Below are 19,882 nucleotides of genomic sequence, written 5' to 3'. Positions count from 1 at the left end.
CCCCCACACGTTCCTCAGAGCAAGTTCATCTGGATGTCTTTCTAAGGTGGAACCAGTAGCATTTTCTGGAGTGTGAGGGAAAAGAAGGATGATGCAGAGATTTTGGGCACAGAGGTCGAATGAGAGGAATTCATTGCTATTAACTGAGCTGCAGAAGTTTTTAGGAGAAGCAGCTGTATGTGAGTTACCAGGAATTTGCTTTAGAATGTTTGAGATTCCAAGTGAAGATGTCAGGCAGAGTTGGGTGAATGAGTCTGGAAGCCCAGAATTATATGGTAAATCATTGGTTTTGAAGTCATTCTTATAGCCATTAGGCTAGGGACTGCCAAGAGGTCTACAGGTTGAACCCTGGAGTCCTCCAACACTGAGGAGTGACTGACCCACAGAAAGAAATTGTCTCAAGGACATTCAATGATTGTGCAATGCTGCTGACAGGTTTAACAAGTTGAGTATCAGATCAGCTGTTGGGTTTGCCATTGTGTGGTCATTACTGATGCTTGTGAAGTCAGTTCTAGTAGAGCAGTGGAGATGAAAGTTTTGCAGTGGGGAGTTTAAGAGAGACTAGAAATAGAGTACAAATAAAAAATAGCTTATTTACTTACACCTACTGTCTCTCAGGTTGTTGGTGTCCCCTCCATTCTTTAAAGTGTTGTGACTTGGATGCTGTTTTGCTTGCTCTTTTGATGAGAATTCTGGAAACCATAGCTGGAGCATCTATGTGCGATGAACCCCCCAAAACTAGGAAGATGGGTGTGGTGGTACACTCCTATAGTCCCAGCACTTGGAAGACTTAAGCAGGAAGATCATGAATTGGGAACAGACTTTGCTACATAGTGAATCCTTGTCTGAGAAAACAAAACAAAGCAAACCCAACCAACAGCAACAGCAACAAAGAGCATAGGAAAGGTACAGAGCATTTGTTTGCAGTACAGAAGTATAAATTGGTGATATGGAAATAAAGGGAAAAATTTTGGGAATGATGGCTTTGAAAAGATAGAATGTAAAGGACTTAACTTTGTATGTCTGTTACAATCAGTGGGAAGGCAGAGTGTACTATTATATTTCTTGGATTGTATTTTTGTTGGTGATTTATTTGTTTGTTTTCCACACACTGTGAACCTCTTAGGAGCAGTAAGTATAAATGTCTTGTTCATTTTGTAGTAGGGGTTTGATTGTTCTATTCCTATTCCCTAGTACAATGCCTGGCACACAGCAGGCGTGCAATAAATGTTTGAGTGAGAAAATGAAGTCATTGTGCTAAGCATGTGTCTTATTTGTCTTCTCACTCATATTGGTTTATTTTCATCAAATCTTGACAGCCAGATTGATTTAATTGTGTTTCTCATGCCTGGATCTACAGAATGCTTGACTAACTGGTAGAGTTGATGGACAAGCGTGACTGAGCTTCTACCCAAATCAATGATGCCTCCAAAAAGTAAAGTCATCTTGCTTATAGATGTACTATCAGTTTACCAATTACTTTACCTAGGACTTTCTGAAAACTTCATTTTTCCTAGGTGTTTGTGCCATTTGTTGTTTGCTGTGTATGATATCTGTCACCAGTTGGCATTAACTTTACTTAATAACTGAGATCTTTGAGGATGGTCATTACACATTCATTGCCTTTTGTCATATGGTTTGTGGCTCATTTGGTTATATAGAGAGTATGTGTTTCTGAGTATGAAATGAGAAATGTTTATTCCCATATCTGGTACGAAGCAAATACCAAATGAAGATTCTTGTGACTGAATTAAGTGAACTATTACTGTCTTGTGGATGCTGCCAGTGCACAGGCTCCGTCCTCTTACTATTTGGTGTGCTTCCTGTTTGTTTGCTTGCTTATTATCCCTTTATCCTGCTTCCTGCATGCCCCAATAAGTCTCCCAAACAGCCTTTATTTCTAAATCACTCATCTATTCATCCTTTCTTGGAGTTCTGCTGCTGTAGAAGGTTTGTCCTAATAGTTCTCGGTTTCATACCACTGCCAGCCAAGACTGTTGGTGACTATCAACTAAATTTGACATTTGATTTAGCTGATGGGGAGTAAATAGCTTTATAATGTAAGTAAATAATTGTTCTTGAATTTAGTACATACCTTACTGAATTACGTCTTTCTAACATAAAGTTAGAATATATTTTCCTTCACTATCAACCCTGTATTTTCTTTTATACAAAAAATGTTTTATCATTTTTATTTGTACTTGTATGAGTATATTCCCTGCATGTATGTAAGTGCACTTGTGTCCTGAAATGCCTGCAGAGATTAGAAGAGGGCATTGAATCCCTTGTAACTGGAGTTAAGGAGAGTAATTAGCTGCCACGTGAGTACTGGGAATCCCTGGTTCCTCTACAAGAGCAGCCAGTGCTCTTAACCACTGAGCCATCTCTCCAGCCCCAACCCTGTATTTTATGACTATACATCTCTTTTATTACTTCTTAGGCATGGATTATAGAGTTAATTGTATAATCAGTTTTTATATTATGATTTAATACAGTTTTCTTTGTTTTCTCCTTGAATATAAATATCCTTTTCCATATACCTAGTGAACCACTTATTTTTTGTAGTGATTTGAAAGGGACAGAGGCTCCCTTATTTGTAAAGTGGTATTGCAAGTAATGTGTTTTAGAACTGAAAAACACTTTAGCAACTAGCTGGTGGCCAACTCCTTCACTTTATAAATAAGACCCAAAGAGGTTAAGTAATTTGTTCAGTATCCCCCAGTTTGGTTAGTGGCAGAATAGAACTAAAATCCGCTCCCATGCTTCTGTGCTCTCTCCTGCTGCATGAAATGCATATTTCCTAGTCACGGAATTGATATGAGGATTAGGGACCACATCTGTGAAAAATAGATTTAGCCTTTGGAAGGAAAGATGCTGGATGGCTTTATGAAAGCTTTATGAAAACTAATCTCATTTTAACCTTTTCTGTGCAATTGTTGGTTTTGTTCAGTTTTACATTTCTCACTTTAGGCTTTCTATTTTTTCCAAGGACTAGATAATTTATGATGCTTGCTTTAAGAATAAATATTAAATATACAGATTGTGTTAGAAATATGAACTACATCTGCTGGTTTTGAAGCTAGGGGCAGTTGCAGACAGCCTTCCAGAATGGTGACTGTTTATGTACACAAATGGTTTTCCATTCCTGCTTTGTGTATTTGGAATAAGGATAGTTGATTCTGAAAGGAAAAAAAAAAGAGAAAAAAGGAAGCATTATATATATATAATTTCCAAATCTGGTAGTACCTCCAAAGCTTGATGCAACTTGTCTTTAACAAACCATGAATTTCCTCTCTTGTTGAATCACCATACCCTGCCTACTTTCAGCATGGCCAGGGACCCATTATACTAATCCACCATACCGTCCTATCTCTAGCAAGCACATGCAAGCGATAACTTCGGATGTTTATTTTGACAAAAGGTATATAAATCTTCTCTATGTCATCTTGGGAAGGGAGGAAATTGTAATTTGCTCAACTTGGCTATTTCAATTCTTTAAATATGTTTCTTTCAGCCACAGTGTGTTTTTATACATGAACAAGAACGCTGTTTAATTTTTATAGCAGCCAAAGTGATTTGTGTAGATTCATATTTGCAAAGAAAATAAAATTTTAATCCAAAGGCTAAAGTTCCTTTATATATGTTTTTAATTAGGTTCGATTGTATGCAAGACCTGATGCCATCAGAAGAGGATCGGGGGACTATGCTCTCCACATTACAAAGAGATTAATAGAGTTTTATGAAGACTACTTTAAAGTGCCCTATTCTTTGCCAAAACTAGGTAAGAATTTCTTGGTTATTTTACTGGAAGGGCTCCTGGAAAGTGGAGCTCCTTCTTCATGCATTATTTGAGGCACATAGCAACATAAAAATTCTAAGGTTTATATTTTTAGAGATGATGAGGACAAAAGTAATTTCTTCATAAGAGGTAAAATAAGATTAGTGTTTCTGGAGTCTTCCCAGTAAGTGTTCATGGGAATTAAGAAAGGCATTATGTAAGTTTAGAATTCCAAAAAAAACCCAAATAGCTATAAATTGCTAAATACATCCTATGGAGGGATCATGGCCAAAATCACCTTTAATTACCACAACAACCAAGAGAGTAGATATAGTAAGAACTGTATCACTCCACATTACGGAGTAGACCAGGTCTTTATAATTTCCAGAGCTGTGCAATATTGCACACAGAGCTGACAATGACGGTATTTTTCTCTCTGGATACTCAGAAGCCAGATCTTAATGAATTAGCTCTCTTTTGTATGTCTTTTGATTTTTTTTTCTAGTACACAGTTAATAAAAGAGACAGAAGAGAAACTTGAAAAAATGGAGACTGTGTCTCTGGGAATGTTCTCACACCTATTCCTTTTACAGAGGGAGTGTGTTCAGTAATTATTGGTCATATGAATAAATGCATTAATTTATCATTCTAATTTTACTGAGGCTGTGCTTTTGGCAGGAAGTGCACTAGAATGTTCCAAGATATTAGAAAGGGTACATGTCTGCACTCAAAATGTTGAAGTTACTTTTCCTTTTCAGAAGCCTGTTTTTGGGCATGGCATTACAACCATCCTTTGTTCCCCACTCATATCTCTCTACATTTTTCTTCCCGAGAGCATTTTCCATCAGAATCCACATAAGAGGTATTCTCATTGGGAAGAATAAAGTGTTTACTTGATCAAAAGTGTGGGTTTGAACCACAGGTTCACCTCTCTGGAGAACTGTGCCTATTTCATTAAAGTACCTGCCTGCTGTGTAGCTTTATTGGTCTTACAACGAGTAGTTCAGAAAGTAGATAGACTAGTTGACATTGTTATCTGTAGGTATGGCATTCCATTTTAATAAATTGTATTGCAAAATTCTGAGGTCTTTGGGAAATATTCGATCTTATAATCTATAGACAAAATTTTATTTCAAACAGGATTGGTGCTTTTGCTGCTTTTTCCCTTTCTCTCTCTTTTTCTGTATCTACTTCCCTATTAAAATCAGTTGCACTGAAATCTCCCTGGTAGTCACCCAAGGCAGAAAGGAACACCTGACCTCCTTTGCATAGAGGTGGTATCTGGGAACTTCCCAGCTGGACCCTAATGCAAAACTCACAAGTGCTCATGTTGCAAATTCAGCAAGAGAAATCAGACAGCTCTTTCTCTGTCCCCTTCAGACCAGTAATTAGCAGAACTCAATTTCTAACTTCAGGGGGTTCCATGTAACTGTCAGCTTGGCCCAAGATTCGTTTCTGCTCCTCTGTTTCCCTCACAATTGAACCATGCAGGCTTTCATCTGCAGAAAAGAGCTTTGTTCACCGTTACTGGTTCCTGTTAAGCTACCTCATGGTGTATATAATTGAATTATTTGACTTGTCCCAGCACACTCCTTTCTATATATCTGGTGGAGTTAGCACAGCTCATGGTGCTTTTAAAATTTCTTGTAAAGGTCTAGTTATTACACATATCTATAGACATATATGCTAATTGATTTGTAAGTATGTTTTCTAACTATTCCTCTAATAGAACTCTCTGGTCACAGAAGCATTTTGACAAATCCTCACTTTCCATCATGTTATGACATATTTTGAGTAAATTTTATGGGAATGAATGTAGTTTTTGTGATATCTATGAATGTGTGCTAGATTGTAACCGAGGCTGCCTTGACCCTTCAGATGTGTTTCTAAGACTTATTCTATCTTTCTTGCCTCTTTCATCTATTCTATAAATATCATTGAGGGCCTGCTATGGTCATTTTTCCACACGATGCAAAAACCGTAGTGAACAATACAGGTAAAAATATGTTCTCTCCTGGGGCTTACATTCTATCAGATAAAGACAGACAGTAAGCCAATTAGTAACAAGTACAGCTTAATAGCTGGAGACAGCTAGGTGTGGAGGCACTTACCTAGAGTTCCAGTACTCAAGAAGCTGACGTAGGAGGATCACAAGTTTGAGGCTAGCCTGTACTACACTGTGAGACACTGTTTCAATCAATCAATAAGCAAATATTAATAAATAAATGTCTAGAACAGAGGGTAGATGGCAGCAGATGTGGCATAGAAGAGAGGCTTAGATTTTTTAAAAATTAAGTAATTGTTTTTTTTTTTTTTTGGTCTTTTGGAGACAGGCTACTGACCTGGAACTCACTGTGTAGACCAGGCTGGCCTTGAACTCACAGAGATCCACCTGCCTCTGCCTCCCAAGTGCTGGGAATAAAGGTGTGTGCCACCATAACTGGCTGTAATTAATCTTTTTAATATGGAAGGCTTTATACAGAAGTGTTTTGATCTGAGAACTCAAGAAAATGAAGTGAGGCCAGTGGGCCAGACTGGATTATTGTCAGAGGGAACAAAGTGCCTAGACTTTGAACTGAGTTTTATGGGTTATTTAAAAAATGGCAAGCAAGTAAATGTGAACAGAAGAGAATAAGGAGCAAGTGGTATGCACTTGGGTCTGGGTATGATTGAAGTGGTCGATTATGCAGCGACAGCAGGCCATGGTAAGCCCGCCCTCCCTCTCTCCCTCTGTCCCTCTATCCCTCCCTCCTTCCCTCTCTCCCTCTCTCCCTTTCTTCCTTTCTTAGGTCTTACTCTGTAGCCTAAGCCGGCCTAGAACTCACTATCTAGCACAGGCTGTCCTCGAACTCACAACAATTTTCTTCCTCAGTGTAACGAGTGTTAGGCTTACAGGCAGAAGCTATCACACCACACTTGGCTCTTTCATTTCTTAATGTCATTTTGCTGTTCTGACATAGACTCTTCAATATACTATCTCTTTGCTTTTCTCTTTGGTTCTTTTCATCTCTCACAATGAGCAGTTTAGCTTTCTTTATTATGACCTCATCTCCTGTTAGCTTATCTCTAAAGAACTGAAGTTTTAGCACAAGTAGTTTATCGGAAGAGCTCTCTAATTAGAATTGTGATGCTTGCTGCTAGGATAACAATTATTCTCCTTCTTATACAAAGATATAAAGTTATTTATATATTTATATCTTATCATGATTAAGTCTCCATAAGCAACCAGCATACATTCCACAAGTTGTTTTATAATTTTTATTTTTTTGTTTTATGTATATGCGTGTATTGCCTGCATGTAGGTAAGTGCACCCGTGTTGTGCAATGCCTGAGGAGGTCAGAAGAGGCTGTCGGATGTCCTAGAACTGGAGTTACAGATAGTTGTTAGCTGCCATGTGGGTGCTGGGATTTGGACCTGTGTCTTCTGCAAGAAAAGCCCGTGTTCTTAACTGCTGAGCCATCTCTCCAGCCTCTCCATGAGTTGTTTTAAGATCTCTAAATTAGGCAATTAAAACTACTTGTATAGACTTTGCAGAGATTTTTCTAGTCCTTGGTATTAAATTGCATGAAAATTATAGAGTATGATTGATATCATACAGCAAGCCTTCTATGTCTGCATATCCCATTTTCATGAGAACTTGCAGTGATATTTTAGAAAGAGCATTGTAGACATATCTAGAATTAAGTTATCTTTCCTGTTCTGTCCAAAACATATTAACAACAACAAAATGACAACTGTATTTGTGTTTATGAAATATGTTACTCTTCTCAGAGTTTTGCATATTCTTATCCATTTAATTATTCTTTTTAACATAGAAGGCTTCGTTCAGAAGTGTTTTGATTTAAGAACTCAAGGGAATGAAGCATGAGCCCAGTGGAAATCATGAGAGACAGCTTATTGTCAGAAGGAACAAAGCACCTAGCCTTGGAACTTTGGGATTTACGATTTATTTGAAGAATGGTAAAGAGACCAATGTGAGTGGAAGAGAGAGGGGAAGGAAGCTCCCGGGTATTACTTTTCATGGTAGCGTCTATTATTTTCAAATTTTCCAGATGAAAAAATTTAGGGATTTAGTAACTGGGTAATGAGAATAGGTCTGTAAGCAATAATTAATGGATTTGAAATTTAAATCCAGGCTATTTGAATCTAGAATCCTGGGATTCTGGTGAAAAACAGATTTTAGAGATTTTGATCCAGAGATTAACATGTATATCACTTTAATAAAGCTGATAATCTGATTGTTGGAAGAATAACATAGTTGCTGTTTTGTTGCTTTCTTACTGCTAAAAGCAATAACACATACTCTTTGTAAAAGAAATTTGGAAAGAAAAATATAAAGAAACATGCTTTATAAATTTGATTGCATCGATCTGAAGACATACCTAAATATTGCAATGGGTTTTTATTATAGATGTTTATAAGTTAATTAGAGGGCAGATAAAATGAGGCACAATATTTTGTTACTCACCCTATTTAGATGTCAATCAACTATAGCGGATAGTTTTCAGTTTCCCTTTGCTACTGCTCTGTAATTTGTAAATTGATGTTTTGTAAAGGAGTTTGCTTGATGGCTTCTTTATAAGACACAGCACCTTTGGGTTTAAGGTGCTTTTATAAAGAATTCATTACCTACCTGGCTCGGTGCTGTGATTATAGAAGTGGCACAAGTGTTTGGTCACAAGAATTTCTGCCCTCAAGGAGATTGTGATTTTGTTGAGGAAAGAACAAAATATTTACAGTAATGAACGAATTAGACACCCACAAAATATAGAATATAATGAAGCACTTTAGTTTTGTAGAAATATTTAATATCATATTAAATTAAGAGTATAGGATTCTGTGCTGTAGACATGAAGTGCATATATAGAAAAGACTTATCTTTACGTGAGTCCTGACAAAAAAGATTGGAGTTTACTTGCAGAGAGGCAAGAGAGAAGAGCTCCTATTAAGAAAGTGTAGGTATCTGGACATGGTTGCACACGCCTTTAATCTGAGCACTCAGGAGGCAGTGGCAGGTGAATCTCTGTGAGATCAAGGCCAGCAGGTCTATATAGTTCTGTGACTTCTAGGTCAGTTGGGGCTATAGGGAGACGCTGTATCAAAACACAAACAGAGAATTGTGTAGGAGAGAATTTCCATGTATTCTGTTGCTAAAACTCCTTCTGTAGGGGGTATGTAAATAACACCCACCTCCTTCTCCCCTGAATCCAGTGACAATCCAAGGTATGATTCCATCAAATTTCACCTGGGAGAACCAATGAGTTTATTGGGCTTACTTACAGAGCAATGGGTGAGGGATACTTATGGGAGTGTGGGTTCTCCCCACCCCCTCAACCAGGCTGGATCAGAAAGTCTCTGCCCAGCATGGATGAGACTTCCCCAGAGTTGAATAAATGGAACCCCCTCCCTTTGTCTTCTCCAGTCTAAATATTCTAGTCCTGTCCTGAAGCCAGTTAGGGCTGAATTGCCCGCAACATGTTGGGAGGAATGACTGAATGCTCAGCTGAAGGTCTCATGATCCTCCGCACCCCTCCTTCAACGAGGGAAGACCAACAGTCAGCAAGCCCAGCTGTAATGATCTTTTGCAAACACACATACCTTGTGCTCTTTGAATCACACCGATGGAGCCAACACCTTTCTAGAGTGGAACAGATAAGTTGTAGGATAAATTATTCTATTAGAGCTCAAGAATAAGAGATGATAACCTGAATGATAGATTTTTATTTAGCTATTTTAAGCATACCTTTTTTTTTGTTTTGCGTGTGTATGTGTATGAGTGTGTGTATTCATGTGTATGTAGGCATGCATATATGTAGGCATACATGTATGTGCCGGTGTGTGATGTGTACATGTAGAGGCCAGAGGACAACAGTGGCATCATTTCTCAGGACTTTTTCACCTTGTTTTATGAGACACAAAGCTTGCTGCTCAAATGTGTTGTTTACATTGGTTTCTTTCATTTTGGTGGTCCTTTAATCAGAAGACTGAAATTTACCAATTCAGCTAGGCTGGGCGGCAAGCGAGCGCTATGGATTTGCCTCTTTACTTCCCCAGCACTTGGATTACAAATTCACACACCACCATAACTTGACCTTTTAACATGGGTTCTGGGATTCCAGTTCAGGTCCTCATACGTACATGGAGGCACTTTATCAAATGAGCCATCTCTCCAGTCCTGACCCATCTTTGTTTAATTGCAGTGTTGATGATGGTGACAATGATAATTTGTTACTTACAGGGAGTAAATCTTTATAAAATATTTCATGATGTAGTTGAAACATATACATATATAATATTTGAAATACATTAACAGTTTGTATTGTTGAAATGTTATCATTTGTATTGATTGCTAAATATTTTACTTCCTGTAGCATTCTTTTTTGGTCATGGATATATATTTCTTTAATTTGGTGTAATAACTGTAATATAAGTTCATTTTAACCATAAACCTCCTAGTTGAGTAGAGATATATCTTACTATTTTTGAAGTGTGACTTTTCTTGCCTTATCTTTTATTAAGTAAATACTTTGTATTATGCACATGTTTGGTTAAGTAATAAAAAACTTTTTATGAAGATAATTTATTTTTGAAAATCCCTTCATCTGGTGATTTTCTCATAAACCAAAAGAATAGTTATCACTTCCTTTAATAGGAATGTTTTATGTGTTCCTATGGCTCTTTTGACAACCATTTGTGCTCAAGCAACACCACATCCTATTAAAATAGATATAGTTATTCCAATATTTAACAGTTATTTTAACACAATTTTAACAAGGCATTTCATTCCTTCATTAATTATTCTATAATATGGCCATTTAGCTGGTTTTGTTAAGCTATTTTGCAGCTATTACCCACTGTACACTTTCAGGATTACACTAACAAGCAGAACTTATGTATGATATTCACTGTTTATGATATTAACCACTAATCAGAAAAAAGAAATAAACAGAACACTAAAGATGAGAGAAATCAATGAAAACAATACATTTTGGTGGGAGTGATGCATGAGATTATTACTACTATAAGCAAGTGAGCCGTAATACTGGGTAGAAAATTTAAGGCAACACAAACTAACTTTAAGACTGAATTAACTAATTAACTTAGCGGGCATTTATTGGGTAGCTACTATATACATTGTATTCAGTGAGGATAGCCCGTGGGGGCCTCTCCCAGTAAAACCTTCAAATCTGAAATAAAAACGGTCTCAGAATTATTTTGCTGACTTGACAATGTTGTTACATGTTCCATTCTCCTACTCCTTCCTCACTTCATCCCTAGTTTTAAGAGCTTCAGACTTTCACAACTTGGGCTTACTCCTAAGCATATTTTTATTAATTCAACCAGAGCTTTAACTTAGGGCATATTTATAAAGAGGCCTCCAAGGCATCATTTTACTTACTCAAACAGACGTCTTTGGCTCTTAAGTTAGAAAATAACTTTACAATGTTTACACATTGGGATTTGAATATAAACACAATGCTTAATTATTGTATAAGCACAATGTTTAATTATTGTACTCCACTCCTCCCCCTCCATGTCTCTAGAGAGACTGGCATTGCTCTGGAAAGAACAAATCCTTTTCTTTTGTGAATTCCATTCCCTTCTCTGTCACGTGCTCCCCGAAATCATTTCAGCAATTCTTCAGTTCTTCTAAACCTTCAGTTTTCCCTCTTTATTGGTTCCTCACCTATCAACATTAAAAATATGGTACCGTTTCTCTTAGCTTGACCAGCCACATGTACACCAAGTCCAGCTGCAGGTCCATTTCTCTCCTTCCTTTTACAGCTAAAACCATTTGGAAGGACTGTCTATGTGTACAAGTTTCTCGCTTTCTCTTGTCTCATAAAGGTTTCAACCTTTTGCCTTCACTCCTGCACTAAAACGCCTCAAGTTCACTAATGCCTCCATGTTGCAAATCCCACCATCCACTTTCGGTCTTTATCTTCAGCTGTCAGCAGCATCTGGCAAAGTTGTTTTTCCCAACTCTTTGAGACACAAGTATTTTTATTTATTTTTGTCTGTCTTTCAGGACAGCACATTCTTTATTTTCTCTCATCCTGCTTTTGGCTCTTCTTTTTCCCCATCCTCTGCCTTCAGCCTTTCTTGCTGCTTGAGTGCTCCAGGATTCATGTTTTATATATCTTCTTTGCTGCTTGCACTGATGGTGGCCTGCTTCGGTGCAGTCTCCTGGCTTAAAATACCACTCGATTTGATGATGTTTGTGACTCCTAGATTCACATCTCAAACTTGTTCCTCTCATGTTTATATTTTAACCTTTTACTGCCATCTGTGTTAGATGCTGTAGGAAAAAAGTAAAACCTACCCAGACTGCTGCTTTTACCCTGCTTTTAACACAGAAGACTTCTGTGACCTCAAAAAGCAAGGGGACTTCTTCCCACTAGTAGGCAGTCAATTCTGCAGTATACAACAGTTGAATGTCCCATGGTTTTATTTCAGTTTTAACATTACCTACCTGGAGATAATGTCAGATCCCACAGATGAAGACTTAGTCCCCATGATTGCTCCAACAGATGTTGGTCATAATTGAAAGCCCCAGTTTGTTTGTCCCTTGCTTCTGAGAGGTTCCCACAACTTCCTCCTTGAGTTTGATTGATTTGATGAGCATTTAGGGAATCTACATGTATTGGCTGATTTATTATAAAGGTTATTTCAGATGACACAAATAAAGAGAGGTAAAGAGAGAGGTAGACAAACGGTATTCAGAACGTCCATGTCTTCTCAGGACCTAGCACCCTTCAAGAGCCTCCAGGTATTTAGCTACACCAAGCTCTGCCCTTTTAGGTTTTTTTTGGAGAATTCACTGCATAATCATGTTTGAACCCTGGACAATGATGAAAAGATGTGATTGGGCAAAAGAGGGTCTGTTCTATGCTAATATGCTGGCTAGGGACTCTCAACAAAGCACATCTGTTTAGTTTCTTTTGGGTTTCTGTGTTTGTCATTCCTTACTCTGAGGTATGATAGTGGAGCCCTTCTGAAATGAAAGGTCTTTTTTTAAATTCTATTATCAGACAAGGTAGGCTAGAGGATTTTTTAACGACTTGTTCCAAGACAGAAAGATGGGTTAAGATTAGATTTTCTATGACATACCTTGGGAGAGAGAATTTCGTTTCTTAAGACTGCCTTGGTGAAGGAGTTATGAGCCAGGGACCCTAGACAGTGACCAATATATATGTATAATAGTATCGCAGATGCCTAATGAATGTATTAACTTACTTAAATGTGAACTCCAGATCTTAAGCCACTATCTTGTTCTTTTTCAGATCCTTCCTCCTATCAGTAAAGGGCATGTTTATCCTTAAGGAATCATGTAGGTAAAATAAAACAAACAAAACAGACTTGGACTTCTCTTCTTCTCATTTAAACTCAACAAATATTTGTGGCTCCACATTTCAAAATTATCTATAAAGTACTCAGTTCTCACAATTTTCTTGGCTTCTCCTCTCATTCTGGCCTTCTCATGCTTGTTCAAGAGTTCAACCCATGGGAGGCTGAGGCAGGAGACTTGTGAGTTTGAGCCAGCCTGGGTTACATAGTAAGACCCTGTCTAAATCATAAATGAAATGTGAAGTTAAAATGGTAAATGAATTTACAGACAGCACTTGACTTACAGTGGCTCAGCTTTATAATAATTTTCATCTTTCAGATGGAATAAAAGCTAGATGCATTGGCAGGAACTATACTTTGAATTTTAATCTTTTCCTAGGCTAATAATATATGGTTTGATATTCTTGAGATTCTGGGATGCAGTCCTGAGGCACAGTTCCAGTCCAGCATGTGATCATGAGGGGCAACAGCTGCTACTCCCGTGCTCTGCATTTCCTATTTATGACAGGCTCACTGGGCTACATCCTCATCTCAAGTCAGAGAGCATCTGTACAGAGATCCCACAGTGAATGTTAGATTAACTGGCAGTGTTCCTGCTTAACATCCTAATGGCTTACCTTGCCACTAGTGTAGAACCTAGAACTCTTCTCTTGGCCTCAGATAGCTCTATAACCTCATTTATTTCTCTACAACCCATTGTTTCTGTCTTACCTTCTTGATACTCTTGTTTTTCCTCTAACATACCTAACATGGTCCAACTCAAGGCCTTTGTACTTGTTCTCCTAGACTAGAATACTTTTCCTACAGATATGTGTGGAGCTGGACTATCTCCTCCTACAATGAGATCTGATCCTCTACTTGAATTTCCGCCATGGTGATCATTTCTCATCGCTCTTCTTTGCTTAATTTTTTCCATAGCACTTTTTATTTTACCTAACATTCATTTTACATCTGTATAATTTTTTAAATTACTTATATCCAACCTCTCCCTTCCCTTTATCCCTTTTCTTTTTCTTTCTTTCTTTTTCTTTTTTTTTGGTCTTTTTTTTTTTCGTCAACTGACCTGGAACTTGCTATGTAGACCAAGCTAGCCTCGATCTCATAGAGGTCCTCCTGCTTCTGCCTCCCAGGGATGGTAGGTGTGCACCACCATGCCCGGCTCCTTTATCCCTTTAATGAGAACTTTATGAGAGCTTTAGGAGAACAGGTGCTTTTGTTAATATGTTCACTGTCCTAATTCCTCAGCCTAGAACTGTGCTTGGTCCAAAGTAGGCTCTGAATAAAAGTTTGTGTATGAATGAGTGGATTCCAGCTTCTTCCTGTTTATTCATCCTAGCCATATAGGAGAAGACGAAAGAAATGGCCAAGCTTCATCTCATTTATGAATTAAGATATGATTTTTGACATGTTAAAAAAGAAATAATAGTGATGTACCCCATAAATTACCAAAGGAACCCATTTTGGTAAATGCAACTGCAAGGGGTGCGATATGACTTAGACATAGTTGTTGCTATTTATTTGCTAAGGATTCACATAAACAAATTGTTGGTCAAAAATGGGCACCTTGGTTCCTAAAGAAATAATGAACTTTTGGGTTATTATGATGGAGTTCTAATGCAGAGGTTGTTAAGATGCTGAGCTTTGAACTTGGGACTATTCTTCTTAAGGTTTATTTATTTTTATTTTATGTGTCTGAGTGTTTTCCCTGCGTGTGTGTGTGTGTGTGTGTGTGTGTGTGTGTGTGTGTACCATGTGCATGTGGATCTAGAGTTACAGATGGCTGTGAGCTGCCATGTGGGTACTGGGAACTGAACCTGGGTCCTTTGCCAGAATACCACATGCTCCTAACCACTGAACAACCTCTCCAACATCATTGTTTTTTCTTTTTTTTAACTGAATTTTTGTGTTTTTGCACAATATAGTTTGATGGCATTTTGATCCCCTCCCCTGTCTGCATCTCCCTCTGTTGCCTCCACCCAATTTAATGTAGTCTCATATATATGTATATGGATACATACACACCCATATATACATAAAATGGCCTATATATTATTCACTTGTGCGTGCATGTGTGTGTGTGTGTGTGTGTGTGTGTGTGTGTGTGTGCTCACACATGCATATAAAGGCCAGAAGACTATATTGTATCCCTGGAGCTGGAGCTACAGGCAGTTGTGAGCCACCTGACATGGGTGCTGGGAACAGAACTCAGGTCCTTTGTAGAGCTTTTATCCACTGAGTCATTTGCCAAGCCCTGAATTTGAGATGTTTTGTAATCTGAAATAAAGTAGTCATTTATTTGTCTATTACCAGTTTTTCTTCATTGCTTTTTGAAATGAAAATGGCATTTATTCGTGGGTTTGACAAATGTTTGGTGAATGTCTAATTTATAATAAATATTATTCTACTTGGTATTAGAAAATCAATGGTTAATATAGTAGATAGTAATCTTTAATTGGGCTTTTATATTAATGGGGAGAAAGGCAGATAAATACACACATATGTTTACATTTATGACTAGAAAGTAATAGTGTTACAGAAAAAAACAGAGAAGAAAGTGTCTGAGGTGTTGGTGGAAACGTATTCAGTTTTAGGTAGGAAGATGGTAGAGGAACACCTTGCTGATATGATGATTTTTATGTCAAAATATGAAAGAGAGAGGTAACCTAAGGAGGTTGGTGTCTGACTTATTGGGGAAACAACAAGGAGACCAGTGTGCCAAAAGACTGTATTGGATCTCTGGAGCTGGAGGTACAGGCAGTTGTGAGCCACCTCACATGGGTGCTGGGAACAGAGCTCAGGTCCTTTGTAGAGCTTTTAACCACTGAGTCATTTCCCCAGCAGAAATGACTGGAGAAATGACTCTCTTGTACATTAATCTCAGTGACTCATTGAACAGAGTGACTGAGATTAATTTACAATAGAGTCTTTAAGTAACTAGCCAGATGGTAACGAGCCTATTGAGTGTCCATTGAAAGATGTGCACATTCATACTGAGAAAGCGTATTGTTTTTGTTCCACCATAACAAAATGCCATAGACTGGATGGATTAATTAGCAGAAGTTTATTGTCTTATGTATCTGTAGAATGGAAGCTCAAAATCAGCTTGCCAGAATGGTGAGACTCTTTTGAGGCTTTCCTTCTGGCTTACTCACACATAGCTACCCTCTTTTGATGTTCTCACATGGCCAACAGAGAACAAGTGCTCTGATGTCTTTTGTTAGAAGAGCTCTGAATTCACAGCATGTGGACCCCAACTTCACAACCTCATCCAAATGCTATGGTCTCCCAAGGCTCATTTCTAAAGAACCATCATATAGCTTTAGGCATTCAACATGGGGGTGTGTATGTGAGGCACCCAGGGCACAGCAGTCTGGTGTGACCATGTGTAACATTGTTATGGCATCACATTGGCATCATGTAGAAAAGACTGTTGTCATGGAAAAGAAGCTCAGAGCAGTGTGAAACTGCTGCATTATCCCAAGACATAGTGGTGTGTTGGATTGGACTCACAATAATAGAAGAGGTAAGAAGTCAGCAGATTCCAGATATATTTTGAAAAGAGAACTAACAAAACCCTGTTGTATTACAATTGGACTCCAAATGAAGTCTTAATCTTGGTTCCCTTCAACTATAGCTGAAGAGTGTGACAAGCTGCTTGAACTCTACCTCTGTATCTCTAATCTATGTATGTATGTATGTATGAAGGTATGTATGTATCATATCCATCATCCATCTATCTATGTAATCTATCTATCTATCTATCTATCTATATCTATCAATCATCTATCTATCTATATCTATTTATCTATCATCTATCATTTATCTGGCTTACTTTCCTATAAAGCTTCAGTAAAAAAGAGAAAGCTTTTAATGCTTCCTTTTCTCTTTTGGCTATTTAATATAACACAATAGGATAAGTAATTAGTATTTTCTTTCTGTTAAAAACATTTATTTTTTATTTTAAAATTATGTGTATATGTGTGGGTATGTGCACATGACTGTGGGTGCCTGTGGAGGTCAGAGACATTGGATTCCCCCTGGAGCTGAGTTACAGGTATTTGTGAGCTGTGGGTACAATGAATGGAAGGAACTTGGGTCCTCTGGAAGAGAAGCACTTGCTCTTAACTGAGAGTCCATCTACCTCCCCCCATTTCCTGTATTTTCTAAACAGAGCAGCTGTACTTAGAACAAAATAATGGGTATAATAATCCTCTTCTTGAAGTGAATTGTTTCCTTCACTGCTCATTGGTCAGTCTGGAGTTAATTATAGCCAAACTGCAATCCAAAGCCCTGGAGAAAGGGAGGAACATTTCATTAAAGTCTAGCTGGGGATTACTGCTGACAGAAGCACTGCCAATCCGGCAATTTTAAAGGAAAGGTGACCATTCCCATAAACTCTAGAGTGAAAATAGCTTATACTGAGATCAGAAGGTTTTTCAAATTAGCTTCATTTCAAGAAACTGAGACTGAGAGGTTGTTATGTAAATTAGAGTTAAGTATCTAAAAGTCGATTAAATCAAAATGCTCTATTGCAGAGACATAGTCAAAATACATTTTTTCTTTTCCTTTTCTCGCTGTTATTGTGACAGCGATTTTTACTCAGTTCAGAACTTTACAGATTTTTCCCTTGCAAACTTACATCAGGATTACTTATTTCTTAGGTTTAGTAAGGGGAGTGGTTAGCATAATGAGACATCATTCCTTTTGTTTGCCCATTAAGGTCTTACAATCTTATTAAAGGTTGAAGGATGATTTACTTATTTGTTTATTTACATTGTTGTGCAAGAAATAAAAAGCAGGGCTTTGTGTGTTTTAAACAAGTACTCTACACACTCAGCTCTTGTTTTTAGAGGCAGGACATCACTATTTGTGCAGCTTAGGCTGCCTTGGAACCTGCAAACCCTGCCTTCAGTCACTTGAGTCATGGGTACAGATGTGCACTACTGTGCCTGACTTGGAACAGTGGGATTTCTGCGTATAATCACATAGGATTAGAAGCAGAGGTACTCTGGTAACCTGACTGAGGATTACTCATTCTCTTCATTTGTTTAGTAAAGGTTTGAGTCCTCATTAAATTCATCTTCAATAGATGCTGAGAGATGATTGCAGGAAAATAGAATCTTAAGAAAAATTCTAGCTAGTATGTAATGTTGTGATCATTTTGAGAATGAGTGATGTTTATAAAATAAACTATTTAAAAGTTTTAAACTTATGACTTTATCCATCTAGGAGTTCAAATGAAACTTTTTGAGAGATTTCAAGTGGAAATGTACTGCTCCTGATCTAGTCTCTAAAACCTTTCATTACTGTCTTTTCGAGTTTTGATGCTTCTGTTTATATGCTTTGAAATTTAAAGCAGATTGAAGTATAAAACAAATGTTAGTCTGTCAGGGAGACTCAACATAAGCAGAACAAATCCAATATGGTAGCTGTAAATGAAACACTTGGGGCATTTCTGAAGCATTTAAAAAGCTAATTTTGAGTGAGAGGGTGAGTCCCAAATGCCATTTTTTCAGTTGGAGGAATGTTAATGGTCTATAACCTAGATTCATTCTTTATTGACTTTATTTTTTCCCCTTGTGGGCTCTGTCTTCATATGGGAAACAATTCATGATTGACCTAGAGTGTGTCTTAAACAGTATGGAATGCTTTTGATTTTAAATTTTTTAGCAATTCTTTTTACTTTACAGACTGAAAAATAGTCACTAAGGTGTAAAGTAATTGGTAATTGATAATGTTTAGGATCATTTAACTTGAGATACACCTTGTCAAGTTTTATTAATATTAATGAAGCTAGCTGGTTACTGGCATGAAACTTGATGAGCCAAACTCTGCTAGTGGCCAAAACCAACATGCCATGTCTTTAACAAAAATTTAAGTGTAATTTCTTATACCTATTGCAATAGACTGACCCATCTTCCCCCAAAGTTAGAAAGCTGAAGTTCTAACTCCCACTACAACTGTATTTGGAAGCACATAGTAATTAAAAGGTAATTGGGAAGTCATTAGTGTTAAATAGGTGATTTAGATATATTTCTAGTCTGATAAGCTTAGTAGATTTATAAGAATAGCTAGGGAGGGAGAGAGTGTAAAAGAGCTTTCTTTATGTTACATGAAGACACAGCAAGTGGATGACTACCTATATCAGGAAAAGACTTTACTGTGCTATCACCATGAACTTGGGCTTCTAGCTACCAAAACTGTGAGAAAATGCATTCTTTTAAAGGTACCCAGTCTATGGTGTATTTTTCTAGTAGCTCCATGTAATACATATTTGAACTTGGGTCACTGTACTTCAATTGTTTACTTGACAAACCTGGGAAGAGGGAACCTCAGCTGAGGTATTGGTGTGGGAGGGCCCTGCCCACTGTGGATGGTGCCACCCTAGGGCAGATAGGTGGTTTTATGTTGTATAATAAACCAGTAGCCAGAGTTCAGGCCAGAGGAAAGTAGCATTCCTTCATGGTCTCTGTTTCAGCTCCTGTCTCTAGATTCCTGCCTTGAGTTTCTGTCCTGGCTTCCTTTAATAATGAATTATGATTGGGACATATAAGCCAAATAACCCTTTTCTTCCTCATGTTGGTTTTGGTCAGAGTGTTTTATCATAGCAATAGAGAGACAAACTAGAACAGTCATTTTCAGTACTGTTTGCTTAGATTGATGGTGAGAGTCTGCATTAGTCACTTTTCTGTTGCTGTGATAGAAACACTGACCCAAGCAATTTATAGAAGGAAGAGTTTATTTGAGCTTATGGT

General features: G+C 37.7%; 1 protein-coding gene across 1 annotated transcript in view; it reads left to right on the top strand.

The window, feature by feature from the left end:
• Positions 1-19,882, top strand: part of Trhde (thyrotropin releasing hormone degrading enzyme) — a 468,335-nt gene that overhangs the window by 113,927 nt on the left and 334,526 nt on the right. Inside the window, exon 3 of the mRNA XM_008834550.2 lies at positions 3,655-3,781. Coding sequence (XP_008832772.1) covers positions 3,655-3,781 — 127 coding nt within the window. The remainder of the gene's footprint in view (positions 1-3,654; positions 3,782-19,882) is intronic.

This window comes from Nannospalax galili, unplaced genomic scaffold, assembly GCF_000622305.1.
Source record: "Nannospalax galili isolate Female #2095 unplaced genomic scaffold, S.galili_v1.0 scaffold76, whole genome shotgun sequence".
Lineage (NCBI taxonomy): Eukaryota > Metazoa > Chordata > Mammalia > Rodentia > Spalacidae > Nannospalax > Nannospalax galili.
This window is presented reverse-complemented; position numbering and strand designations above follow the sequence as displayed.